At 34.3% G+C, this 27049-nt stretch overlaps 1 protein-coding gene across 1 annotated transcript in view; it reads left to right on the top strand.

Annotated features, from left to right (window-relative positions):
- CNTLN (centlein) overlaps positions 1-27049 on the top strand; it is a 180616-nt gene that overhangs the window by 115728 nt on the left and 37839 nt on the right. Inside the window, 7 exon segments of the mRNA XM_077172188.1 lie at positions 136-224; positions 3032-3086; positions 3089-3548; positions 6155-6308; positions 8706-8835; positions 9967-10058; positions 10060-10191. Coding sequence (XP_077028303.1) covers positions 136-224; positions 3032-3086; positions 3089-3548; positions 6155-6308; positions 8706-8835; positions 9967-10058; positions 10060-10191 — 1112 coding nt within the window.

Below are 27049 nucleotides of genomic sequence, written 5' to 3'. Positions count from 1 at the left end.
GACCAAAAAGCTTGTCAAGAAAATAGACCACATTATAAATAATTACAGAAGTAAAGAATGCATTTCCTTAAAATGTCTATGATTATTTTAGTGAAATACTAGGTGTCATAATGTATTTTATTTATTATATTATAGAGATGTGTTATTTATTTTCTGATAATGGGGTCAAGGGTAATACTCCAAAGAGATAAATAGGAGAAGTTTCTCATGAGATGCTACAGAAGGTAAGATACCAACCCCAACAAACAGATCTGAATTTTAATATAAGAATCATATATATATATATATATATATTTATATGTAAATGTCAGTACTCATGAATTTAAGCCATCATTTTCCTTCAAAATTTAAAAATGTGGCTTTACGGAATTTTGCTCAGAAATTAATTCTAGGGAAGTAGCTGTGAATGTTATGTAAGATAAACATGGGTAGTGTCAGAAAAAATTAAAAGAGTGCTTAGGGGTGTTATGCTAAAAGCTAACAGATTATCTAAGTTGTAAGTATAATTTTACCCCTTAACTTTGGGAACCTTAATACCTTTGCTGGCTATTTAACTTTAGATGATATCAGGTGTTAATCTCCATAGAAGTCCTCTACAGAATGGAATTGATGCATAATAATGATAAATTCACTGTTTGTTGTATTTAAATTTTAGCACAATGTGCAAATATTTTCTACGTGTGTGGGTCTATCACTTTTTACAGGATAGTACTATATGTATGTAGTGTTTTCTAGCTTAACAAATAATGGTAAGTATTTTATCTTTATTGCTTAACATTCTACAGGTTTTGCCTCATACAGTGATGGGATGTTCTTAACTAGTTGGTATTTGTATTGATATTTGTAATATACACAAGTAATTTAGTATGTTAACAGGTGTTCACTTAAGAGGGCTCACTTGTATTTTACCATATGTTTTGTTTGCTTGCAAAGAAAAAGCATCCTTCAAACAGTATCATGCCTTTTGTTTGTCATTTCACAAAACTATTTGTTTAGTTACTTATAAATCTTTAAAAGCATGCTTAAATTGAATAAACACAAATCTATAACATTGAATGTCAGTTCAGGTATGTCTATTTATTTTTTATCTGTGAATTAACTTGTAGGAAGTATGGTAATTTACAGCAGATGATGTGATTGCATATACTTGTAACACTTGCCATATGGTCAGGCAATGAAGGCTGTCATCTCGTTATTACTGAATGACAAACATCATGTTAAAATAATAACACACAGAATAGGAAGTGCTCACATTCATTTATCTTAAGGTAGAGTGAGTAATTGAAATAATATGAATGCTACCATCTGAAATGTCACAGTTTATGCTTGCTTATCATCTATATTTCAGAACTATAATTTTGTTTGCCAGGTACTACATAATTTTTATCTCTATGGATATACAGAGTTATGATGTTACCTTAGGGATAGGTGTCGAAGCTATTTATTGTTTATTTCATTCCAGTTGTCATACATGACTTTAAATGCTACTGAGTGCAAAAGGTTCCTTTAAAGAACTGAGAAAACAGTATCAGAATCTCAGTTTAGGAAGATGATTGAAGAAAGGTATTGGTCTAACACATTGACATAGGGGTGGAATGTGCAAACAATGATTTTACTTATAACCCTTTGTTTCACTAAAGCATTTGAAAAAAAATCCCTTTTATTTCTACTTTCACCCATTAACTTTATGTAGCCATAATGTGTTGTCTCTTCATATTAAAGATTTCCTATCAAACTCATGAGTTCAGTATCCAATTCACAAATACGTATGAAGTTTGAGCAGCTCTTGTTCTAATTTGCCCTGTACATCAAGAGCTGTCATTTAGCTGAATCATATCTGTAGTACCCACTTTGTACAACATTTAATAAATTTTAAAATAATTTAAGTGTGGGCAGTATGTTGTTGTAAAAACCGAAAAGTAAAAACTTACAGAAATAATATGGTTTCAATATTTTCAGTGTCAAAGATAGTTTTGACATTTTGTATTGCTACGAAGTGTGGGAACTGGCCAGTATTTTACAAGATTGGGAGTTCAAGTTACCCATGCACACGCTCATATAGCTCCTGGAAAAACAGCCTTTCCTAACAATGTACAGAGAAACCTAGAACCCCTGACATATTCCTTAGTGAAAGAGTGGGGATTGAGCTTGTACAAAACCATCCAAAAATATTTCTCCAAGTATTGGAGTAAGTCATTACTGAGCAGAAAACTTGCTCTGATGCCCTTTTCAGGTTTCTGGGGATGTCTCATAGACTAAATAATCACATTAGTATCTGCTAAAATTAAAATCGCCCCCTATTTCTGGAATTGTCCTTTATGTGGATATTCAGGAGCATCACAGAGAGTCAGATTGTTTTTAATGGACTTCAATATCCAAAAACCTCAAAGGACTTCAGAAGCAAAACATAGGTATAATGATGTTTTCCACAAAATTTTTGTGAGGAACTTGGCAAATTAGTCTCTTTATTTAAACAGGACAGATTTTTTTCTCTCTGTGAATAGAAAACACACACTAGCTTCCGTATTTTTAGGTGCTGAGTTTCTGATATCTCTTGTTAGGATTTGTTCGGGGTTTTTTGAAAGATCCAATTAATATTTTATTTCTGTATTTATGACACTTGAAAGAACTTGTTGCTTCAGATAGATAGTGCAAAATTGTCTACATTTCAGAGTAGTAATCTTTCTGAAAATGTTTTTTAAAATTCAATTAGTATGTATAACAAAATCAGTAATGAGCTCAAGATGCATAAGGAAGATTCATTAACATGGTATACTTAAACTTCTGTGTCATTTTGCCTGGAATTTTAAGTTCTTTTACCATCTGCCCTTTGTTCAACAGCTGTATTATTGCAGCTAAAATGTTTTAATCTGCACTACGTAAAGTTATTTTAAAATTAAGGACTACAGATAGCTTTTGTCCTTGCTCTTCATGTGACATTATTGTCATATAATAAATATATCTGAAAACATAGTTTGGAGTTTTTCAAGACAGGCTGAAATATTGTAAATGCTAAAATTGCCTTTTTTAGGTACAACAACTAGAAAAAAGATTCAAAGCTATTGAAGGGGAATTAAAGAAACAGAAGTAAATAAAGACTTACTGAATGAGAAAGTGTATTTGAAAGAATCTTTAAAAGTACAAAAGGAAGATGCAGACACAAGAAAAAGAGTGCTGGAAACACTACTGAAGAGGATTTGTGAGGTAAAAAAAGAAAAAGCAGAACTTCAATTTGTGATTGATGAGAAGGAAAAAGAAGCTGCCTCTTTGAAGAAGCAAGTGACAGAAGCTAACAGGTTGAGAAATGAAAGTGAAGATTTGCTGAGTCAAGTGCAGGAGCAGAAGTGTTTGCTGGATAAAGCCAAAGCAGTGGCAATCTCTGGGTAATGTAATTGCAAGATAACAGGCACCAAGGTTAAATTAAAACCAGCCAAGAAAAAGAGCTCTTTGGGACATCATGGAGCTTTTCTCAAACAGTCCATCAAGGTTATGAGTAATGTGTTTGAGAACTTCAGTAAGGACGGCTGGGAGGATGTGAGTGAAAGCAGGTACGGCTCTCATTAACTTAGCCCTGTAGAGGGGACACTGTGCATATGTAAAGCACTAGCAAATGGAGATTGAATTTCAACTACTGTTGATTTGGTATTCAAAAAAAATACTGTCAGATCCTTTGAAATATCTTGGGAGGTCTTGTTCGGAGCTTATTGACTGAAATTTGCATGCGAAATTAGCCACAACTGCATGAGTATTTGAATAGGTGCCAGGAAACCCAAAAGAAGGCAATGCTTGATTTCTTCCAGTGATGCTATTTTCATGCAGTCATGAGGCTTGAAATTGACAGTTTGGCAGGTTGATTTAATTTGCTGGCCTTTTGCATATTCACCACTGACAGCTAAGGATTCCCAGGCAAGCCTGGTAAGTCGGTTTAGTTATCTTGTGACATGCCGACCCGGGAGGAGAAACATTTTTTCCCCTTAATTTAGTTAGATAAATTTTGAATGACCCATTTCAGCTTGCTAGCAGATGTCTACAAGCTGTTTAACATCCTTTAAATTAAGAACCATCCACACTAATTATTTCCTGTATGTTTTATGCAGTCATTGTACTAACTTTAATTGAATGATGGTTAAAAATCTTTAAAGGTGATGGTTACCACATACAATCCCAGTCATGAATCAAAAGACTCTCAGAAAATTCCACTGGCAAACGTCATATAAACAATGAGAATTTTTGCTTCTCCTTATTATGTCCCCATATACTTGAGGAGGCAGCAGTTAGCCACTAGGTAAATGGTTATCACACCTTGTCTTTCAGGACATTGTTCTAAGAAACAAGCAAAGAAATTTCTCAAGCCTGTATGTCCTATATATTCCAAGATACAGGAAATATGGGAAAAGAGTAAAGAAAATAGATTTGTCTTCATAGGCTTTATACTGGCTCTGTGCATCATAATGAGCAAATCAATAGTGGCAAATGAAGCCTTTCTACTACTTCTCCCCATGCAAAATAGGGGGGTCCTGAACACAGTATCTAGAGGGAGAAAACAAATTAAGAACCATGTAATTAGTCAGTTGTTGTCATAAATGTAAATCTTGGGGGTTTTTTATGTATAATAAAATATTGCAGATCTGATTTTAATAAGAAACATACATGTTTGCACATATGGAAACATGTATACATGTTGTAATTAGTGAGTATTTAATTTGCTATGTTGTTCTCTTTAAGAAAAACATTGAGCAAACACATTGTCATTCCACTTATAGTTTGAAATGAAAAGTATTTACATGGCTTCCCTTGTGGCTAGCCGTAAATACTGCTTTTAATAATTATACAAATGTTGGGTTAGAGAATTCTTGTCGTAGCACAGTGAATATTGTTGAAGTTTCAAGGTGTTGAAGTTTCAACAACTTAGGGAAGTATCTTAATTGAGTTTCCTCTTCTGCTTATTAATACCATTCTTTATTTCTAGTAGCTGGCTCTGAGGTTTTAGATGCAAGCATTCAAATTTCTAAGTAGAACATTCCTTAAAGCAGGTGAGGGAAATGTGTATGTAGTTAGAAATGTCTCTGTGGCTGTACAACAGCCCTTTTAAACCAACGGATTGATTTTGTTCTCATCAATCAGTGAGACATACCAATGTATCAGGACAGGTTTTAAAAAGTATAAATATGTTTATGTGTTAACTCTTCTCATCAGTTTGAGGCCTTTTCTCTGGTTAAGTAAACTGCATCTCTAAACCATGGATTTTTTATGATGATGTAACTTAATTTGAACTCAGTTATGCTGTTTTAAATACCTTGGTTTAAAAAGTAACAAATCAAACTAGCCTTCTGTTTAGGGATTCCTTCACAAATCCGCTCACACAAATGATGATATATAGCACCTGATGTTATAGAAGAGGATATATCCAAGACTTCAAAGTAGACTTCCCTGAATATAAGAAAGCAAATGATAATATGGGGTAAGGCAGTGAGAAACTGGAAATTACGAGCACATTGAGTGTAATTCTAAGGAAAAATTATAAGAAGATTTAAAGTTTCAGGTCCAGTTCTCTGCATTGCAGGAATCTCAGTGAAAGGATTAACAAGTTTACAGAATTTAGGAGCATTCTAAAGGGGTACTGAATAGAGCTTTCACTGAAGTGTGATTTCTGAGTTTGTCTCAGTCAACACTATAAAGTTCAAGTGAAACAAAATGTTGTTAAGGATTGTGCATTTACTTGTTATATTATAAAATATGAAAATGAAGGAAAGTAGAAATTTAGTAGTTTATGAGCCATTCACATTCTAGAAGTACAATCAAGCATTTTTTCATTTATTTCACTTCTGTGAATTGTCACAAAAGTTAGCTCTTAAGAAGCAGCTGAAGTCTCAGGCCTCTGCATTGTAAAGTGAGATTACATTGACAGAGTAGAACTTGATAAAATAATTTCAGATATAGATTTTTGCTTTATTGTATTTGTAAAGTTTATTTCTTTGTGCTTATGCATTAACTCTGGAGTGTTTAATATTTAGATTGATTTTGGTTTTGGTATTTTTAGAAGGGGGGGTTGTTTTTGTTTTGGTTTTTGTTGTTGTTGCTGTTTGGGTTTTTTTTTATTTGGTTGATTTTTTGGTTTTGTTTGTATTTTGTTTTCCTACATATGCTGCTTTAGTGATTCTGAAATACCAACTTCTGAAAGGTTGGAAACAGTGATTAGGAAGACAGTGCAAAACACTGATCCACTGCCAGACAGAAGTTAACAAGAAGAAAAAAAACCCTGCAATGTGCTTCATTTAGAAGTCCAAAATGAGCAATATTATAAAAAGGTACATATTGTTTTGTTCTCATGGGTGGAGTTTTGGAGTTTAATATTAGCACTGCTGTCCGCTTTTAATTAATTTGACTCTCAATATAGAAGTGTAAACCTGTTTCCAAATATTCAGTGGGTGGATTCATTACATTTTAGAATATTTTCTGAACGGTAAGTCTGCTGTCATGGATTCACACTGTCTAGATGCCAGGCATCCACCAAAGCCTCTTGTTCACCCACCTCCATAGCTGGACAGGGGAGAGAATATATAAAAAATGGTTTGTGGGCTCAGATAGGGATAGAAAGAGATCAGTCATCAAATACCGCCATGGGTAAAACAAACTTGAATTAGACATATAAATTAAATTTTTTACTAACAAAATCAGGGGAGGATAATGAGAAATAAAAGAAGACCTTAAAAACACTTTATTTCCACTCCTCCCTCTTTCCCAGCTCTACCTCCTTCCCCCCAGCAGCGCATGGAGGCAGGGAATGGGGTTATGGTCAGTTCATCACATGCTCTTTCTCCCACTGCTCAGGAAGGGGACTCCTTCCCCTGCTCCAGTGTGGGGTGTCTCCCACGGGAGACAGTTCTCCATGAACTTCTCCAATGTGAGTCCATCCTATGGGTAAGTCCTCCACAAACTGCTGCAATGTGGGTCACTCTTCTACGGGGTGCAGTCCTTCACGGACAGGCTGCTCCAGCCTGGGTCCCCAGTGGATCACAATTCCTCCCAGGAAATCTGCTCTGGTGTGGGCTCCTCTCTGCCCAGGTCTGCAGGTCCCTGCCAGGAGCCTGCTCCAGCACAGGCCTCCCACGGGGTCCCAGCCTCCTCTCAGGCACCCCCTGCTCAGCTGTGGGTCTCCTCCACAGGCTTTAGGTGGATCTCTGCATCCCTGTGATCCTCCATGGGCTGCAGCTGCTTCACCAAGGTCTGCACCATGGGCTGCAGGGGAATTTCACCTCCTGTCCCTCCTTCTGCACTGACCTTGTGTTTGCAGAGTTGCTCCTCTCACTTATTCTCTCTCTGCTTTTCTCTGGCCACAATTATATCTGCAATGACTTTTTTCCTTCTTAATTATGTTATCAGAGAGATACTATCATTTCTAATTGGCCCATGGTAGGTCTGTCTTTGAGCTGCCAGGAATTGGCTCTGCTGGACATGCAAGAAGCTTCTAGCAGCTTCTGGCAGAAGCCACCCCTCTAGCTCCCCCACTACCAAAATCTGGCCATACAGACCAAATATACCAATAAAACTATTTGTACAGAAATGTGAAAGATGATTTGAAAATGTAAAGTTGCTGTACAGGCTAGTGGTGCTGTTTCACAGTCCAGGCAAAAATGCCACAGACATTCCATTGAACTTTCTCTCAGTCAGAAGCACCATACAGAGCAGGCTGACCTAACCCGTAACAGGGAGATAGCAACACCCCTCTCTCCCTCCCTTCTAGCCAAATGGTGTGCTGACTAATCAAGCTTAAATGTCTCTCAGTTCGTTTGTTGTGCACTGGATGAGTTTCTCCATCTTAGAAAGATGCTTTTGACACTCTCTGTGTCCAGAAGATTCTGTCTTGAGAAAAGTTTGCTTTTTGCCTCTTCTTAGCCTATTTACATGGATTGTCTGGGATTTGAACTGCTTGTCTCATTGCTAACATCTATATGCTGTTTTCTCACAGAAGAGGGCCAGCTGGTTGTGTCCCAGGTCTTAAGAAGCTCTATACAGTCTGTAACAGATGACTCATTCTTGGACTTTTTAACAGTGCCTAATAGATTTTCCCTCCTATGTTTGTCCAAATAAATCATTTAATGGAATTTTAAACATAACCAGATATTATTATTTCTTAGTTCAAGAAACAGAGTACTGAAACCCTGAACAACTTGCTGCTTTTAGATAACTAGTTTGAAATTCAGTATTTTGAATGGTGATATAACAGATTTTGAAAAAAGATTGTTTCCTTAGTTTCCAAAATTTTAGTCCAAATGCAGACTCTCTGGTCTTGTTACATATTCTTGATGGTGTTATTTCATCAATACTTTTGGTGAAATAAACTGAAAAAAAGGAAAATTCTTACCCATTAATCTATTGGTAACAATACATAGTTTGAGTAGGTGCACATGCTTATATATGAAGATCTGACAGAAATGTGCTACTCTACTTAATCTCCTTCTACTCCTGAGTGAGGACATACAAGGCAGGGAACCCAGGACACTGTCCTCTCTTCATTGTTAGTATAGCACAGCCACTACAATTTCTGTAGGGCCTGTATTTAATTTACTCTCTGTTCCTAGTGGAGAAGATAGATACATTCTGATAGACATTTGTAACTGACTGGTGGAACTGAAGCAGACTCAGGAAGTGTCTGGAGAGCACTAAGCAGTTAAATATGCCTCAGTAGAACTCCCCCATTGCAGGAAAAGGATTTGAAAACATGGTTTATGAGTGTGAAAGAAAGTATTGCACAAATAGCATTAGCATTAGCAGTTGGGAACACCAGTTTAACAGAATTCTTTAATCCATCCAAAGGATTTAAGGACCCTGCTGGTGGGTATTCTCATACAAAGAGAGGCTAAAGATATTTCTGAAGTCTTGAGCTGTGCAAAGGGTTGGTGATGAGACCATTTATGATACAAGGACTTGGTCATATTTTCTCCACGTGGTAGGAATATACAATGCCCTCTGCAGTATCAGCAGAGTTACTGTAACTCTCTTACAACTCAAACATTTATAAGAGCTGTGGCTTAGAGTGGAGATCTCAGTCTTTTTGCTACAGATGTGGATTGTTTGCTTGTCATGTGCTGAGAGCTCAGTTCTTGGTCTTTCAAATTGTGTGGTGATTGTACTTATCTAGAATTCATGGCTAAGTTATCCTGCAATGTCAGCAGTTTGTTAAGTGCAGTTAGTAGAGAATGTGTTGGTCTTCGCTCTTTTAAATTTGCTTAACAGCTATTTTAGATATGAATATTCCCAGGAATATGTTGCATGATATGACCTAGAAATTGAAATCTGAAAACTTAAAAAACTGGAGAAAGATTGCAGTGTTCCTGATCAAAAGTGTTTAAATATACACTGAGCATATAATACCTAGTAAATTAGTACACAAGCCCAATGACAGTCTGGTCCAAGATTTGCTTGTTTGAATTTGTGCGTTTTTAGACATTTAGCTCATTTTTTTAAGGTGAAATTCTCATATAAAAAATGACTGTCAAACAGCATCTTTTCACACAGTTAAAGTTTTTACTAAGTCTCACCTAGTGAATCCACTGACTGATATTAGGTTTTTCATTACCTTTTGTTCATGTTTGGCCCTTGTAGCCAACATAGCCAATGAAACAAATGTGTTTTGTGGTTTAGACCTTAAAAAACCCCAGCCTGTTAACAAGACACTGAAGCCTCTATTTTTGATAATCTTAATCAGAAATTCAAGACACATGTAACTTCCAAGTCCTTGTTGATTTTGCATTGTTGCCACTTAAGGAAAAGCATAACATGGAGTGTTTATAGGTTGACTGTTTTATATGTTTTATGTTTTTTAGATCAGTTGTTAATTTACCAGTATACTTACTAAGAAATATTTTGAGATTTCTGGAGTGTTTTGAAGGGCCAAAACAAAATCATAAATTATGTTACTTATGATGATTTTGTCCATTTACTAATATGCCATTTTATGTCCAGTGAGCAGAGCAAAAGGGAGAAATATCACTGTCCAGAAACCAGGCTACTCTGTTACTCTATTGCAGGAAAAAATTAAGCCGCTGCAGAAAGTAGGTAGCTGTTGTACAGAGGAAAAAAAAGACAATGGTGACTTCCATTAAAAATGTTAAACAAACCGATGAAAAATTAACAAGTCAGCTACATTTGGCTGATCAGAGACTTCAAGTTAATAAACTGACCATAGAAGTAAAGTACTTTCATTATAGTGTCTTGCAATGTTCACGTTAATTCTAGTGCAGTTCTGTGAAATTTTGATAACATTGATTTTTTTGTATTTTTTTAAATTATAGTCAAAATTATGAAATATTATATATTACCGTGCTTTGTGTGAAACACTTATTATGTGCAGATAATATTAAGGCTAGTGTATCAATGCAATTTATTTATCCTTTTGAAAATAAAGTGGTCTTCATGCGGATTTTTTACATGTATTCAAATGACTGAGGTAAGTTTCACTTTTAGCCTGTGATCTGCAAACCTTCCTGAGAATCTGGTTAGTCCAGAACTAGTACCTGTTCCTCTGTGAAGAACAGGCACTGTCTCCATACACCCCAAGACAACTAGAGTTTTCTTCCAAAGGGGACTCAGACCCATTCTGTATCTAATCTCATCTTTCTCTGTTAAGGCGAAAAGCCAAAAAACAAAGTTTATGGAAATAGGGACTAATAAAGTATTTAGTTAACAACCTAAGGACACAAACTTTCTTCTCTGCTTCAGTCTTCATTTCTACTTAATCCGTTTCCATGCTATTACTCCTTTCTGGTTTTCCCCATTCTCATGTATATATGTATTTTGTGTTAATCTATATGCAGCTCCTCAGCTGGAATTCTTTTCTGTTCATACTGTAGTGATTGGCCTGCCCTTTATAGAGCTGAATCAACAAACACTTATGCAGTAATTGTCTCCTGTTGGTCACACACACATCCTGCTTCCAGAATTATAGTGCTACAACAGATGGACTTGCTGGAAGGAGGCAGACATTAAAAAAGAAATCAAATCCCCTCCCCCTCAAACTTCACTGTGTTTTTGTCTTTGCACAGAAGGCAGAAGCAGTATCAGGAACAGCACTTTTCACTTTCTTAGGACTAGGGAACTGCTAATTTCTAGAGGAGAGAAAACTTCATTTCTGTTACTTATTTTGCATAACTATGTATGTGTAATGAATTGTTTAAAAAGAGTTTCCAAGATCATTGGAACCAGTGAAGATCTGCCTATCTTACAAACAGTATCATAATATAAAGTTTCATGGACAGTAATTTAGCGAAAATGTTCTGATTTCTCAGACATCTTCATGATTTGCCTTCCTAAAAGACTACTCCTTAGGTGTCTATTGAAGAGCAATGTGAGAAATAAAATAGGAAATGCTGTTATCAGGGAACTGTTTAAAAATAAAAAAGAAAAGAAACGGGGGGAACAAAATTTATGTAAAGATAAGAGCCGCTGTAATGGAAAAGACTGACTAAAATTAAAAAAGCATTGCTTTAAAACCAAACTGGTTTTCTATCACTCAGTTTTTCTGGAAGGTTTAAAAAAAAAAATGGTCACTGGTCTATTTAAAGGGTGGTGCATTCTAAGCAAAAATAAATAAAGGGTGTTTCGGGTACTCAAGGAAAAAATCTTTATTAGGCATGCACATTTTTTTCCTTCTCAGCAAACGATTCAAATTCCCTTTCTTACAACTAATTACTCTTCAGGTGCCATACTAGTGCTACCAAGTGGGATATTTAAAGCAGAGGCTTGGGCTACTTGCCAAGTGAAAATTAAGGAGGTAAAGAACCTACACAGTCACTGCAGGGTACACTCATGTTTTAGAGAGAGAGCCCTGATTCAGACAGATCTAATGGTTCTAAAGCACACTTGTGTGGGGGACTTGTATGAGTTGGTTTTTGGTGGGGTTTTTTTTTTGTAAGAAATGCTATCTAGAAGTTTTAAGATACTGCAAGGGAAATAATGTTTTTTAAGGTTTTCTTGTTAATACTTTTGTTACTTTAGATTTTAGAATTTTCTTGAGAGGTAGAAGGTAAGCTTCTGGGTAAGCTTACATTAATAGTGAACTTTTGGTCCTAGGCTAAGGTAAGTTTAGCTGTCTAGCGACTGTTAACATTAACATCATGGCTTGGACAAGATGCCATTTTGCCTGAATTTATTGAAGAGAATAAATGCTTTAGCAGACAAGGACAGATGTTTCTGCAGTCAGTCCTTCATTTTAATCCCCAGGGTCTCTAGAAGATCAACTCTAGATTTAAGATTTAAATATTCCAGATGTTCATTTTGAGACAGATTTTACAGTTCATGCAACTTAAGGACTCTCTACTATCTGCTGGTTTTCACAACATCTACATGCATGGTTTTGTGTATTTTTCTTGAAAATCCACCCAAGCATGTATGTAGTGTATATTTGTCTGCTCTTAAGAGTTCAGAATTCTGGATTTAAGTTCTGGTTTTGTTTGGCCTTATAAATGCTTTGCAGTAATATAGATATCTGGCTTTGTTTGATTTCTGCAAAAGCAATTCCTTGCATATTTAAAAAAAATGGCTGTGAAGTGACTGCACATGTGAGAATCAACACTTGCATTCTCCAAGGATTTACATTAACACTGAGTCAAGACCATCTGTACAAGAAGTACAGTAGTTACATTTTGTTATTGGTGTATAGAAATCACAGCTGGAGCAGATACTAAATGTGGAAGCCATGGTATTTATTGTTTTCTTAGTTTCTAAGAAAAGCATTTAGAAGACATTGTTGGGGAAATTCAGGATCTTTTCTCTAAGGTTTAGTGTTCCCTCTACTCATTTCTATCATTCAGTACTTATAAAAAGAGGGTTTTTATTGCATACAACACAGTAATCATAATTAGTTTTATGCAGTGTCATTCTTGTGGCAAAAATCCATAAAAATTATATTGAAAAAGAAATTAAAACCATAAGTAGTTTAAGTCACTAGCGCTTCTCTTATTCATGTGAAGGCTATTCAAATGTCCACTGCTCAAATGTACCATATTTTTGCACTTCCAGTGTTTCTCAGATGATGTCATAGGAAAGCTGCATTTCTTTACAGAATACTGTGGGCAATTGCATAGTGTCTGTGTAAGTCTACTTCAGCAAAATTGAATCTCAGAATAATAACAAGTCGACTGGTCAAATGCTGACACATTCTTTGAAGAGGATAATGTGAAGGTTTCAGTAAAGTTTTTTTCAGATGCCTTCCTGCAGATATATTGCTATGCTTTTGCTGAACTGGGAAGGTGCTTTTAATTTTTTTTAGAAGCATATTTTAAATCTGAGCCAGACTACACTTTTTTCACTTTTTTTTTCTGGCTGCATTTTAAATACACATCCAGACTTTATTTTAGCTATTTGATTTTTACTTTTCTTTGAATTTTAAGGGAACTCTTTTCCCCTGAGATCTTAGTTTGTTTATCTAGTAGATTATCTCAAGGATAGAAAGGTATGAGCATGAAAAGTAGAAAAGTAAAGTGCTAAAGGAAGCTTTTTTATTCTTTAAAGGTTGTGGCTTACTTTACATATTCTCTTGACTACTTTTTATTGCTCAGTGTATCAAAGCATAGGCCAGAGTTCGGTGTTGCATCTGCAAAACCAGCATCACAGCTTCACTTCTCTTATGTACCCAAATAAAAGTAAATCCGCTAATTTAGTATTCTTCGGTTGCACTGAAACGAAGAAGAAGTTGATGATAAATTTAGATGCATTGAAAATTATTGACTGAAGTATTATTTTATGCAAAGATGTCACTTAAATTCTGGTTTTCATTGAAGTTTTTTTTCACTCTTTAAAGATGCATTATCACACTTAATATAAGTATTATATTTTATATATACATACATATATATATATAACGATTTATGTATGCTTGTTTTCTTAAAGTAAATTTTAGGAATAAATTTGAAATTATAAATGAAATTTTATTTGTAATTCTCCTGCAGTAGCTGAAACTGCTTTTGCAATTTCCTCACATTTTCTTCATTCCAGGAAATGTGTAATTACTTGGACAGAGTTTTTTGGGCTTTCTAGATAAATGTAGTCCAGTTAGAAATGGTTGTAAACCTATCCAGTTATTTCATGTCAAAACACTTCTATAAATGTCCTGGTTTTATATATTTGAAGTCTCTTACATGGATGTACTCCAGACAATTTGTGTATTTTTATTAAGTTCATGAAAGATTCTGCATTTTAGTGTCACCTCTTCTAAGCTGAGTTTTGGATTTTCTTCTTTCTCTGGTAGCATAAAAAGATATTTCTATTATGTACATTAGATAATTTTAATTATATCTATAGAATATCTGAATGATAAAAATTTATTGAAAGTTTTTGAATTACTGAAATTTGGAAGACTAAATTAAGCAAAAATAGTAATTAATAGAAATAAACTTTGTATAAAGTTACTGCTACATCAGCATATGCTAAGAAGCATTTTTCTATATTAGAAGAAAGAACCTGCATCAAAAGAATTAGCATGTTATTGTAATATTACAGAGGTTGTAAGGTTGTACACATTTCTGTAAGTATAGCTAATATATCTATATCCAGTAGCTTAATATAGTAATGGAACAGACATTTAGATTATATAGATGATACAGAAGATATCCTGTAACTTTTATGTTATTAATTTCATGTGATATGAGCTTTTTTATTCACCTTTCCTGTGATTTGATCAAACTTTCCTTTGCATTTGCTCTTAATCTTACTATTGGAAAAAATACCCTGAACCAAAACAGAACTCAATTTGCATTTTTTTTTTCTAAAAAAAATTCTCAAATAAGATACATCTTGAGACCTGGAAAAACTCAACATATACTATCATAATAGGATTTCCTTCTGTGTTCACATGAGTGTTTTTATTGAATTCACTGTGATCTGCTTAGTAATTAAAGTTAAGCATAAAGCTGCACTGGATTCTTGAACCTTCTCTACTATGTAAAGTCCTACAGATAATATATAGTTTTGTCAGAGGATATTTATTCACCAATAAATCTCAAGCAAAGAAGGTCATTGATTTGGGAATAATTATTCATATGTTGCCAAGAGATTACATTTCAGATCTGGCAGATTCTATTTTCTAAAAGATTGTCACAGAAAACCTGTTTGTGTTGCAGTTGGACCAGTACTCTTAGGTTTACTCACCAGAGCAGTCCATTAATTATTCATTAATAACTACTGCTATTAACTATGGAAATGATTTTACTAAACCTTTTATGCATGTGCTTATTTCCAGAGTTCAAGGAAATTTCAAGACATCCTACTTATCCTGGTAAAATTAAGTTTTATTGTCTCTAATCTTGCATATACATCTCTCTATAGTGAGGGATTCCTTTTTGTTTTCAACCTTTGGAGAAGGAGCAACAACAGGGGATGTAGTTAAAAATTTTTGTTGATATTCTCTGATTTAGTATTCTAATAGAATGTGAAATGACATGCCAAAAGTAGGTGCTTTGGGTTTCCATCAGCCATATATCCTCCCTTGGAAGTTCCAGTTCTCTTCCTGGTTTTTGTGATGGATTTTTACCTAACAGTCACTCTTTTTCTCAGCCTAAATAAATGTTTTCCCAATTATGTTCTTAAGAAAAGTTTTCAAGACTCATGAGAAACTGGGGAGATAATTTTGTATTGTGAACATTAAGTGAGTTGATTCTCCTGCACTCTCCAATGGACTCCTCTATGTTACTTCTCCTTTCCTTTGCTCCTGTCCTAATTTGTGAAATAAATTTTTCTCAATGTAAAGATACAGAACAGAAGATTGGTGGAGGAGAATGCTTAATATGGTTAGCAAGGTATATACATGGACTAGGGGAATTGGTGACAGACAGTTCTTTATTGGAGGAGTTGCATTTTCTAAGGAGTTGGATGAATAGGGTTTACAGTAGTAGCTCTATGACTTGAAAGTTTCAGAAGTTTTATAAGCAGATTCATTCATTTTTGTTTTGTGCCTCTGTGCAACAGTCATTGCTTTTTGAAGTGTAAATATGAAATCAAATTTAAAAAGTTGTATCCACCATACTTGCTTTTACATAGAATTTGGATTGAGCTAAGCATTGCTACATGGAACACAATGGAGACTCAATGTCTCAAGTCATGCCTTAAGGTTAAATTGATGCATATAAGTACCCCTTAATCATTTTCACTAGCTCAGAATCTCACATACCATGAAATTAATTTTTCAGTTTATCCCTCACATCAATGATAGCATTATTAGTTTCACCAGGATAATGGTTTACACCTTACATATCTATTTTATCTGGATATACTATGAAATAAATGACCGTCTTTTTGCTGTTTGTTTTAGAAGTAAAATCTTGCAATCATTTTTTAAAAATTAGTGACAGCATAAAAAATCCAAGCCAGTGCAATAGGATACCTTCAGTCACTGACAACTACTCTTAAGCTTTTAATCATCCACCAGAGTCTGATTGAAAAGTGTGGATTGTTATGATCTCACAGTGTTTTTAATGAGCAAATCATTACATCATAATGAAAACCAATACACTGCTCAAGTTTCACATTGAGTGAGGCTGAATGGCTATCTCTTGGGAACCAGGGACTCTAAAGAAAAATTAGAGTCATAGGAGGTAATGCTGAGCATGAACTCCCATTGCCATTTTAAAAAATTTGAATTGCCAATTTAAAAAATACAGTCCTCAAATGTATGAACTGGAGTCTGTATAAGAGGAATGGAAAGAATATGATTTCTTGGACTGGCATAATTTGACTGGTCTTAGAATAATGTGTATAGTTCTAATACACAGAATCCAAATTAAATTAATTTTAAAAGCACTTCAAAACTTATAGGAAGGATTTGAAAGTATGTTGTTCCAGAGAACAAATGTGAGGTTTTCAGAGAGCAGGTTAGCAGGTAACTCAAATTTAAATGTCTGAGAAAAAGAAATCCTGTAGAGTCATCAGTCTAATAAAGAGAGGTTAAAAAAATAGCAAAGATAGAAACATAGCAGATATGAGATCTGTAATTTTTAGGTGACTGTAATTGACTCTTGCCAGTTGGAGTCAGACAACTGCAATGATATTGGCCAACTAATCTAAAAAGGAAGAATTGGAGAGAAATCCGCTGCTTGTGGTTGGCTGTAGGCAGATTTTTTGTTAAAGGAATAGAAAAAATGTTGGGTCTGTAGGATGCATGAAAAAGTAACAGAGAGGTATTTGTTTGATGGCAAAAGCTTAATAAATGGGAAGTATGAACAGGAAGGTGAATTCTCAACTTCAATAACACTGCTCACCTGAAGCAATGATGGAAGTGAGTTTACGTCATTGAGCTCAGTTGGGCACCAGTATTTTTTAAATTAATGCTAAAATGAGTTTAGTGCTGCAGAAAAGAGATGTAAACATGGATGATAAATTTAAGATAGTCAAACCACTTGTTTTTAAGAATCTCCCTGAAGCCAAGCAAGACTGCTACAATAGTGATAAAACATCAGGTTATAAGGAAGAGAAATTCTGAGAGCCATTTTAGCATTAAATTAAAGCCATCATGACTGAAGACATACACATACAAAGTCACGGCACAGGGAAGGTGGATATTAAAATGAAGTAACCTAAAGAAAAGGACCATTCCATGGTGTGCAAGAGGAGCATTTAAAGATCATCAGTCTTAAGCAGAAGATACGCAGAGAAGGAAAAATGGCTTTTTTTTGTAATATATACAGAATATAGGATTATGTTACTCCTGTAAAACCCTTTAAATTTTGCTGATTGCAGAGCTGAGTGAAGGTTAAAGTATTTACTTTGGGTAGTATGTAAGTTGGTAAAGGAAAATGCAGAAAAGGAAAGATAAATTATGATTTTTTTAATATATACTTCTGATTTTACCAGGAGGATTGAGCATAAGAAAATACATTTTTAGTGAGGTAGTCATGATATTTTCTAAGGAAAAAGCTTTCCATTTTCACTGGGGGCATAGAGACAGTCCAATTTTATTTTTTTTTTAGTCTAAATCTTGATAAAGTCCTCAAGCTGAGATAGTTTGTTAAAAGTTTGACTTCAAAACAGTAAAAATACTTACTTCCCAAAGTATTGTTTGCAATATAAACTTTGGCAGGAAAAAAAAAAGACTAAATTTCCTATGAGAAAAATGAGGGAGATGCATTCTAATAAAAAGTAATTTCAATTAAAAATCTGCACCCTGCTTCTTATGCTGCACTTATTTGAAAACTTTACAATCTCTGTCACCAAAAGACTAAGATATGAGGAAGCCTAAGTGATAGGAGGCATAAATTTCTGTTGTTATTTTAGGAAGGCCTATATTGGGGAGTGAAACTACAGGTTGATGACTGACAGTCTCAAGACTTCTATTTTGCATAGTTACTCTGAAGAAGATAAAAGCATATTTTTAATTAACATAATTTTGATCAGAAGTCATTATATATAGCTTAGTGTGCATTTTATTGCAGCCCACTGTCATAGATACTACTGTGTACAGTTGAAAATGTCCTTTTATTTTCTTGAGAATTCCTCCAAGGACTCTGAATATTGGGTTTTCCTGCATTTTTTATATTTCTGTCAGGCGTCATAAAAGTTCAGTTTCATTGCTGTTATTCGGCTGCTGGTTTGTGTTATTTATGACATTCTTCATAAATAGGAGTTAAAAACTTTATATATACAAACACATATTTTCCTGTTTCCATATACTGTAGTGTGTGTCTCTAGACTTGTCTGTACACTAGCAGCTTTTGTTGTAGACATCGTGTGCACAGTATTCATTTTATATATGTCAGATCCTCAAGGGCCATGGCTTTTGCCAGATGAAGCACTTTTGATTTTGAGGCTGATGAAACATAGTGCTATTATTGATCTGTGCATGACACAGCCAGTCTCTCTGCTGGCAGAGTGTAGCAACATTTATCCAGGAATTTGTGAAATGTCACTCGGATCATGTTCGTAAGGTAAACTGTGCAAAATCCAGGATTCAAGATGAGAATCCATGAGGAATTGGACGTGACTTTCTTATTCCTTCATCCTATCTTCTAGGTCAGCCAAGTGGTATTTGTTAAAACAATGTCTGTGTTTTGTATTAGGTGTTGAAGAAAGTATGATTATCACTGGGAACACCCTGTACAGTGTAGACATACTGCTGGTTTTCTCAGGTTTTTAAGTTGCTTGGGAGAACAAGATTTTAAGTCAGTGAAAGTGATCCAAGCATTGCAAGTGTGTAATTTTTGTTTTCTTTGTAGCAAGTGAATGATTCCTGTACAGCTGCAAGTAGGAAACTCGCCTTAGATTTTCTAAAGGAATTTAACTTTCCTTGCTTTATTTTGAATGTAGAGATTTGTGGCAATTCATGTTTGTCAGTAAGATCTCATTAAGTAATAGTGGTCAGAAAGGGTGTGTGACAGTCTCTACAAGTAAAACTGTCATAATATTGATAATTACATATTTTCTTTCTTTATAAATACGATTGAGAATGGCTGCACATTTTTGCTAGTATCAGAAGCAGGTTATTTAAAAAATACTGAAAACTAAGGTATGTAACAAATCCCCAAACTTCCATGTACTATTCCTCTATTTGTCACTTTTCCAGACCTCCTTATAGATGGTGTTTCAGTTTAAAAAATTGTTTTCAGGTATAAAAAAGACACAGAAAACTGTAATTCTTAGTTTACATTTTTTCTTTCCAAAGTGGTTATAATAGTAACAATTTTAAAGTTAGCCATGACAAAAAAAAATTATAACATTTTTTTCAATTTTAAACATTAAAATATTTTTTAAAGTCTTCTTTTATTTAATTTAAAAATCAGTTATTAGGTAAGAAAAAAGAAGTTTTGTTGAACTAAAGTTCTGAGTTGGCTGTCTTGGGAATTTTTTCCAAAGCAGGAATTTTCTTTTATTTTTCAAAAATAATTTCTGTAGTTTGAATCCCAAAGGACAAAATTGGAATTTAATTGAAACGGCACTTGTGAATGACCACAGAAATGTTCTTGCTATCTACTTTTTCAAATGTTTTCCAGCATTTGTATGTAAACAGTAAACCTAGAGGGGAGAGAGTTGCTGCTGTTGGTCATGAAAAATACATGCATAAATGAAGCCTTAATTTTTACATGTTATCCCTCCCTTTACAAGACTACCACATGTGAAATCCAGCATAAAGTAAAACTCAGCAAGTTGTAGGAAAAGGCAAAATAGTCATTGGTTGGGTTTGGGATTGGGTTGTGGCTTTTTGTTTGTTTTGGGTTTTGTTTGGGTTGGTGGGATTTATTTTGTCTTGCAGATAGGTGTGTTGATTTTGCAAAGATCCACACAGGCTGAACAAATATTGTGTTTCTTAGGGGCACAAAGGTACTTCACAGCATGAGGGCCACCAGCTTGTCAAACTACTGCTCTTCATAGCAGAGCCATTGCTAGCTTGTCAGGCATTATTTTTTACAGAGAGTTTCACAGAGGACATTTCCTTTTCTACTCAGCAATGTCAAGGTACTCTGTGTAATATTGCACCTTGGTTTGGCACCACACACAAATCATATGTTGGAAGAAAGGAACAAGAACTTTGCTAAGTATAAAGCATAACAAGAATGAGGAAAGGTTGAAGGTCTGTTGTTAATAAAATCTAAAAATAATAACAGATTAATAGTAAAAGACTGACGAAGTGTAACACCCACCTTTCCATGGATAAAGGACCATTTAAAATTAGTGATCTGTTTTTGCTTCCATATCCTTTCAAGAGAATGGATTTAATTTTCCAAAAAAAGACCACTTCTATATAATGCACATTTTCTCTCTGAGGATACTGAAGATGGCTGCCAGGAGAATCTTCTCTGCATTTAAACAAAAATTTTCATTAATATTTTCCTTATACTGTGTGGTACATGTGCTGTGTTTAATGGATTCTTCACATCTTAATGTATTTCTTATTTAGCAAATAATTTTTTTGTCCCCATTCTCAAAATGGAAGGTCTTTTTTAAAGATAACTGGCACAGGAAAGATACCTTAATAGAGAAGAGTTTGAATGCTAGAAGCTCGAACTGGATCTTGAACTAGAAGCTAGTCCTTGAAAACTCTTCTTGGATTCCAAGTCCTCCTTTTCCTCCATGCATTTTATTACTCTCTGGTTTCTAGTAAGATTTTATCAGTGATCAGAAAGGAGGACCAGTTACAGGTCCCACATCTTGTCCTTCAAGAACAAGTGTTCTTTTGGACTCCTTTGGATTTCAGAAGAGGAATCTTCACCAGTTCTGTGCTGATAGATCTGAAAAGCACCAGTTTCCTGTCTGACATTATTTTACCTGTCACACAGTGAGATTTCTTTGTCTAGATTGTTTTGCACGAAGGGAATTGGCATTTTTATTGGAGCTTGCATCTTACTCAAATTTCTCATTCTCACAGTTCTCTAAGCTTATGTGTTCAAAGGTAATGCTGGTGCTCTGTTGTCCTGGCTATTCCCTTCCACTACAGGAAGAAATTTTGAAACATACCTCCAGGATATACCAGCCAGGAATACAAGCCATTCTTATCACTTTACCAAGGATTATGCATGAACTTTCTTAAAGTTTGTTGGTTTGATTTTTTTTTTGTCATTTGTTGTTGTTGTTTTGGTTGGTTGGTTGGTAGGTTGACTTTTTGGTTGGTTGCTTTATTTTGTTTGGGGGGAATTTTTAGACTTTCTAGGCATAAAGGAATGGGAATCAAGAGCTAAGACATCTTCTACAACAGTAGAAAAAAAATGTTGCAACAAGAACGCCTCTGAGACAAGAGAACTACCTGAGATTCCTTTTTAAAAATACATATCTACAGTGTTTCCTCTTTGGGATTGTCTTAATTATTCTCTGTCTTAGACTCCACATTGTTGTAGAGAATGAGTGCTAGTTCCCAGGATTCTATGGCATCCCTACCAAAGTCAGACACTCTTTCTGTCCTTGTAATTCAAGGGGAGAATTTTGTAGTTTTGACTAGATGCTGGTTTGCCTGAAATGCCTGAACCTCACATAACTCAGTAACTGCTAGAGGAGGTAGAAGAGTATTTATCCTTTCTTACTACTTTTTGTATGGTCTGATTTGCTCTCCTAAGGCTTAATTGGGAATTAATGAGGTAGTCATGGACTGTTCCCATGGCTTGTATCATGCTCAGGTTTACTGTGCATCACTCCATTCTACTTCTGCTGCGTAATGTGCCAAGATCTTCAGTTCCTTTCTCAGTAGTGGAGACTATGACTAACCATAGCTACAGCACATCTCACGAGATCCTCAGGCACTGGGAAAGCATCTGCTCTTTGGTGGCTGAACTGTACACAGTCTTCTCTTTATTTTTGAGTTGAAAGGTAATCCTGTGGTCTTTAGGGTATTGTGTGCACAAAATGGGTCATTTTGTCTATACTCTTATCTTGGTAAAACCAGCAGAAGAGAGTGAGGGAACTACTGAGTAGCTGTAGGTCTCGTTCATGCTGGGATTTAGAATTGCAGTGTTGTCCTCAAACTGTTCATGTATGGGAAAATAATAAATTCCCCAAGTGAGTCATAATGTTGATGATAATCATGATAGAAGAAAGTATATTTCACTTTATGCATTAGACTGAAAACATGGCTTTTTCATGTGATGGTCTCTTCAGATATTAAATAGTATATAAATAATATAGTAATATAAAGAATATTTTACCCTAAACTGTTCATTTATGCCTGTAATTTTAGTGAGGGTTCTGATGATAATATAAATTACGAATTAAAGATAAGACTGTGGGGGTTCATTTACAAGAATCCAGGGATGAAATACTAATTTAATTTATATGAAGTACATTTCGTGATAATTTTTAAATGCAGTTCATTATTTTGAAGAATATTCCTGTCTTTGCATCCTCCCCATTATGTTTGTCATCAGCTTTCTCATACCTCTCAGAAGAGGTTAGCAATGTCTTTGTTTACTTTTATAAAAATGTAAATAATAAATAAATATTTGTATAACATCACCTTTATGTGATTAGAAAAATTCCTTCCAGATACTTAATATTTTTTTTCCTACAATTCTTTGTTGTTTATTTCTATGTTTCTCATTCTCTATGAGAATATAGAACTTCTCCATTACCTAAGTTTGTCAATACAATTTATATTTAAAATATTTTGCTTTTACTCAGCTATCTGCATAAAAACAAATGAGAAGACCTTCTGAGGACATTTTTTCTGCTTTTATTAATATTAATATCTGAAGTGGCTAAAAATGAGATACTTAAATAATTGAACAAAATTAAGCATAGAGCTATCTTTTTACATTTTGTTCCTTGAATATTGCAACCAACTCTGAGAATGCCTATAGCCTACTTACATGTTAGTAATTTTTATTTTTAAATATTTACATCACTTTCTCAAAGTATGTTGAAAGAGAATGGTCTTTAACAGTTGAAAATCTGAAATTTGAGTAAAGAAAAATAATATATAAAGAGTAATATGGGAGAGGGAACAGCTTTCCCTACAAGTACAGATTTCCTGCCCACTTACATTAGAGATGCAGAAATATTTTAGTAGAAAATGGCTTCACTCTCTAAAACACATGGAAATGAGGAGAGGTTAAATTAATATTTCACCATTCTTTCAGTTCTTTTGTTTTTGTTTTTGTTTTTTCCCTCTTATATATTCTCTTAAAAATAACTTTCGTTTCTAAAGATATAAAGCTATATGCTTTGGAACTAAGTGGGTAAATCAAAAGAAAGTTTAAACACAGTCTTTAAAATAGCATTTTCATTTTGGTTTCTCTCTATTTTATGTGAGTTATACTGAAACCAGATGGAAGCATTATTAATTTTTTCCCCCAATGAGTTTTAGTGCAGCATATTTGTATGTGTTATCTGAAACATATGAATACTTAGTATTGCTGCTGTTAAATTTGTAATGAGTTGTAGGGATTGTGAAATTCCCTGACTGGCTCTCATGCAAGCAGTTCATTTGCAGTGCTTAGATGTGTTAAGATTAAGCAGGGGGAATATGGCAAGCACTATCCCTGACCCTAGATGAAAAATTCAATCTTTATGAGTTTGCCCCAACTCTCATGTTTGGTGGAAATCAGATAAATACTGTCTAGTTTTAAAAAAAAACCCATGCAGTAAAACCTGGTCCTAACTACAAAAGATCGCATGGATCTTTTATATTGAAAATTCCCTAGTAAGTATAAAACCATGCAAGTCTTGGAGAAAATTTTATGCATCAGCTGGAAGTCTTTCCCTGTATATAGCATTACTCGATGTGCACAGCATGTTAGGTGTTGGAAGACTAGTATTTATTAGTATTTATTTAAATAGCAATGGTGGAAACATGAAAACATTGGTTTTGAACTTCAGCCACATCTTCACATCTGGCTTGCTGTAATACTCAGATATTTTCAAATGGGACAAAGTGTCATGACATGTCTCCAGTTATATTTTCATTTTTAATTTATTTGTAGTAAAATGTTATAATGAACTGGGTTGTGTCTAGCAGATATTAAACCTTCAAATAAGTTCAAATATAGTATATACTGAAACACTGACTATTTTTATTTTTATTAAATATTGTTTTCTTCAAGTTCTGTAGTTTTTCTGTTTAACTATTAAGGCCTTTCAGACAATGTCCTGCACATTTGTATATTTTGTCAGTTTACATCTCCATATTGGAAAATCAATCACAACGAAAATTAAATCATACAGTTGTGATCATATAATTGATCATTATGAAACTACTTGTGGAAGTACTGTTAAATAAATAGTTAATAGTCCTTATATTCCCTTGAAATCTGCAAGGACAGATGGAGTGCAGCATCTGCTTTAGTATGAAAGCAAGATAGTGTTCTTAATATGTACAGAAATTAGACATGGGATACAGCAATGTTTACTTGTACAGAGACATGAAATTGAAGTGATAGAAAATGAAGGCTAAATTAGAATTGCTGCAGGACAAAACCTTTATCTTTGAATTGGTATGATCATTATACAGATGACATATATCAGAAGCAGTTTCATCATCTTAAAAAATACAATTTGTAGTATTACTAAGTTTTTTTCTTATTTTCCCTAATTTTTTTAAAAAATGTATTGGTTGCACAGTTCTGTACTCAGACTTGTCTGTTGTTAGAGGAGCAGTTAATTTCTCGGAGAATTCATTGGAATTAATTTCTTGGAGAACTCCAATTCATTTATATATGACAGTTTATGTTTCTCTAAAATATAGTTACGTTTTCTGCTCTTGATCTTTGTGATATTATTAGTATTTAGAAAAAAAGAAAAACAAATCAAGATTTAAAAAGGACCTGTCTGGACTGATTCTGTTGATTTTCTTTTTGTATTATTTAATAAGTTGCTGTTGCAATGCTAGGTTTTATAAGTTATAAATAAATTTAGCTATAGATCAGCTGTAAGTACCTGAACTAAAATTACGTGTAAAACCTTTGTTTATGAAGTGTTAGCAAATAGCCCTTTATAAGTGATGATTGATCAGTAATAGTACATGTTTTAAGAAGACACTCAAAACCTTTGAGTCTAGGAGTTCTTGTTAGGGATTACAAATGTTTTTTCCAATAACAGCTGAATTTATAATTTGTATATGTGAAAGGGCGATTCCAATGTAAATATTGCTGTTATAAAGCAGATGAACTGCAATTGTGTTACCACTATAATAGGCCAAATGTTTTTCTTTAGTAAAATACCTGAGATGAGAAATTTACCTCTTATCTGCTGGTTAATGTCTGTACTTTTCTTCGGGGAACTAATTTAAACACTTCATGAGAGATTGACATTTTTAGTACCTTAAACATCCTTAAAAGCTGCTTTGTTCACTGCAAACCATATTTAGTATGACCTCATAATAATGTAGCACACCTCAAGTGTCATGCCTGTCTTTACTATGCACTTTGGAGCTGTGTTCATCTATACCAGACAACTGCACTTCAAGGAAAGATTTTTTTTTTTGCTTGATAGGCAATTAGCAGTAATTAGGAAGATTCACTTCAGTAAGGTGTCAACATGAGATTGTTTAAAAAAGTTGAATGTCAGTGGCTTTAAAAGAGGGTTCTTTTCCCTGACACATAGGTATGGCATGTGAAACATGAAATGTTAATTTAACTTTTCTGCTTATTATTCATGCACAATATTATTTTGTCATTCAGATACTACACTGACAGAGTGCAAAGGGTGTTAAAATAGTGCTGCTGGAATAAAAAGAGGATTAATCTACCATTGGCCAATTAGCCAAAGGGTACTTAATGGTCTCTAAAGGCTACTGAAGTCTAACAACTAGCTAAAGCACTGGCAAAAAGTCCTCTATATTACCTTCATTTATTTGACATTTTGTGGAATAGTCAGCTCCTGATAACTGCATTTGACTGAAAAAAAAATACTACTAAATGATTCGGTAGATTTTACCAAAATTTCAGAAGGACAAATGACAAAAAAGTTCTACATTTTATAAGAAGTTTGTCTTGCTTTTGGGGGGGGCTTTGTTTCAATTTAGGGATGGGATATTAAGTCACCAGAGACTTCTGTTTGATATTTTGTCTTCATGTCTAGAATACTAAGTAATCAACCACTTACAGCACTTGCATGAAAAGAACTTGATCGAGGATTTGAAGTTATTTGCCTTTTCTCTATATGATCACATTAAGTATTCACCATAGCTTTTTAGTCTGGTATATATCTTTTCAGATAGCTACATACATCTTTATTAATTTTCACCTTTTTTTCCTATGACCCATCAGGCAGAGGAAGATTTTTGTTTCAGGAGTAGTGGGATTGACACAATAAATTGGATATTGTAAATAGGTTTATCATGATGTTATAATAATATTTGAGAGAATGAGTAAAATCGTAAATACGTAGCTCTCTGCTTGCAAGCATGATTGAAAAGTTCTGTTATGTTTTACGTGTACAACAAGTACTGCTTATTTTGTATGTTTTTCATGATCAAGCAGAAACTGTGCAAAAATGGTGTTCTATTTAAAACATTTATAGAAGCAGTATTAAATTCTGACAGAACTTTGTATAGGAGCTATGCATATGGCAAATGTATTCTATTACCTACTGTAGGAAGGTTTCTTAGGAGAAAAGTGAGTGTTAACTTCAGGTTTTTTACTGA

Source organism: Agelaius phoeniceus, chromosome Z, assembly GCF_051311805.1.
Source record: "Agelaius phoeniceus isolate bAgePho1 chromosome Z, bAgePho1.hap1, whole genome shotgun sequence".
Classification (NCBI taxonomy): Eukaryota; Metazoa; Chordata; class Aves; order Passeriformes; family Icteridae; genus Agelaius; species Agelaius phoeniceus.
Note: the sequence above shows the minus strand (reverse complement) of the source record. Positions and strands in the feature narration are given on the sequence as shown.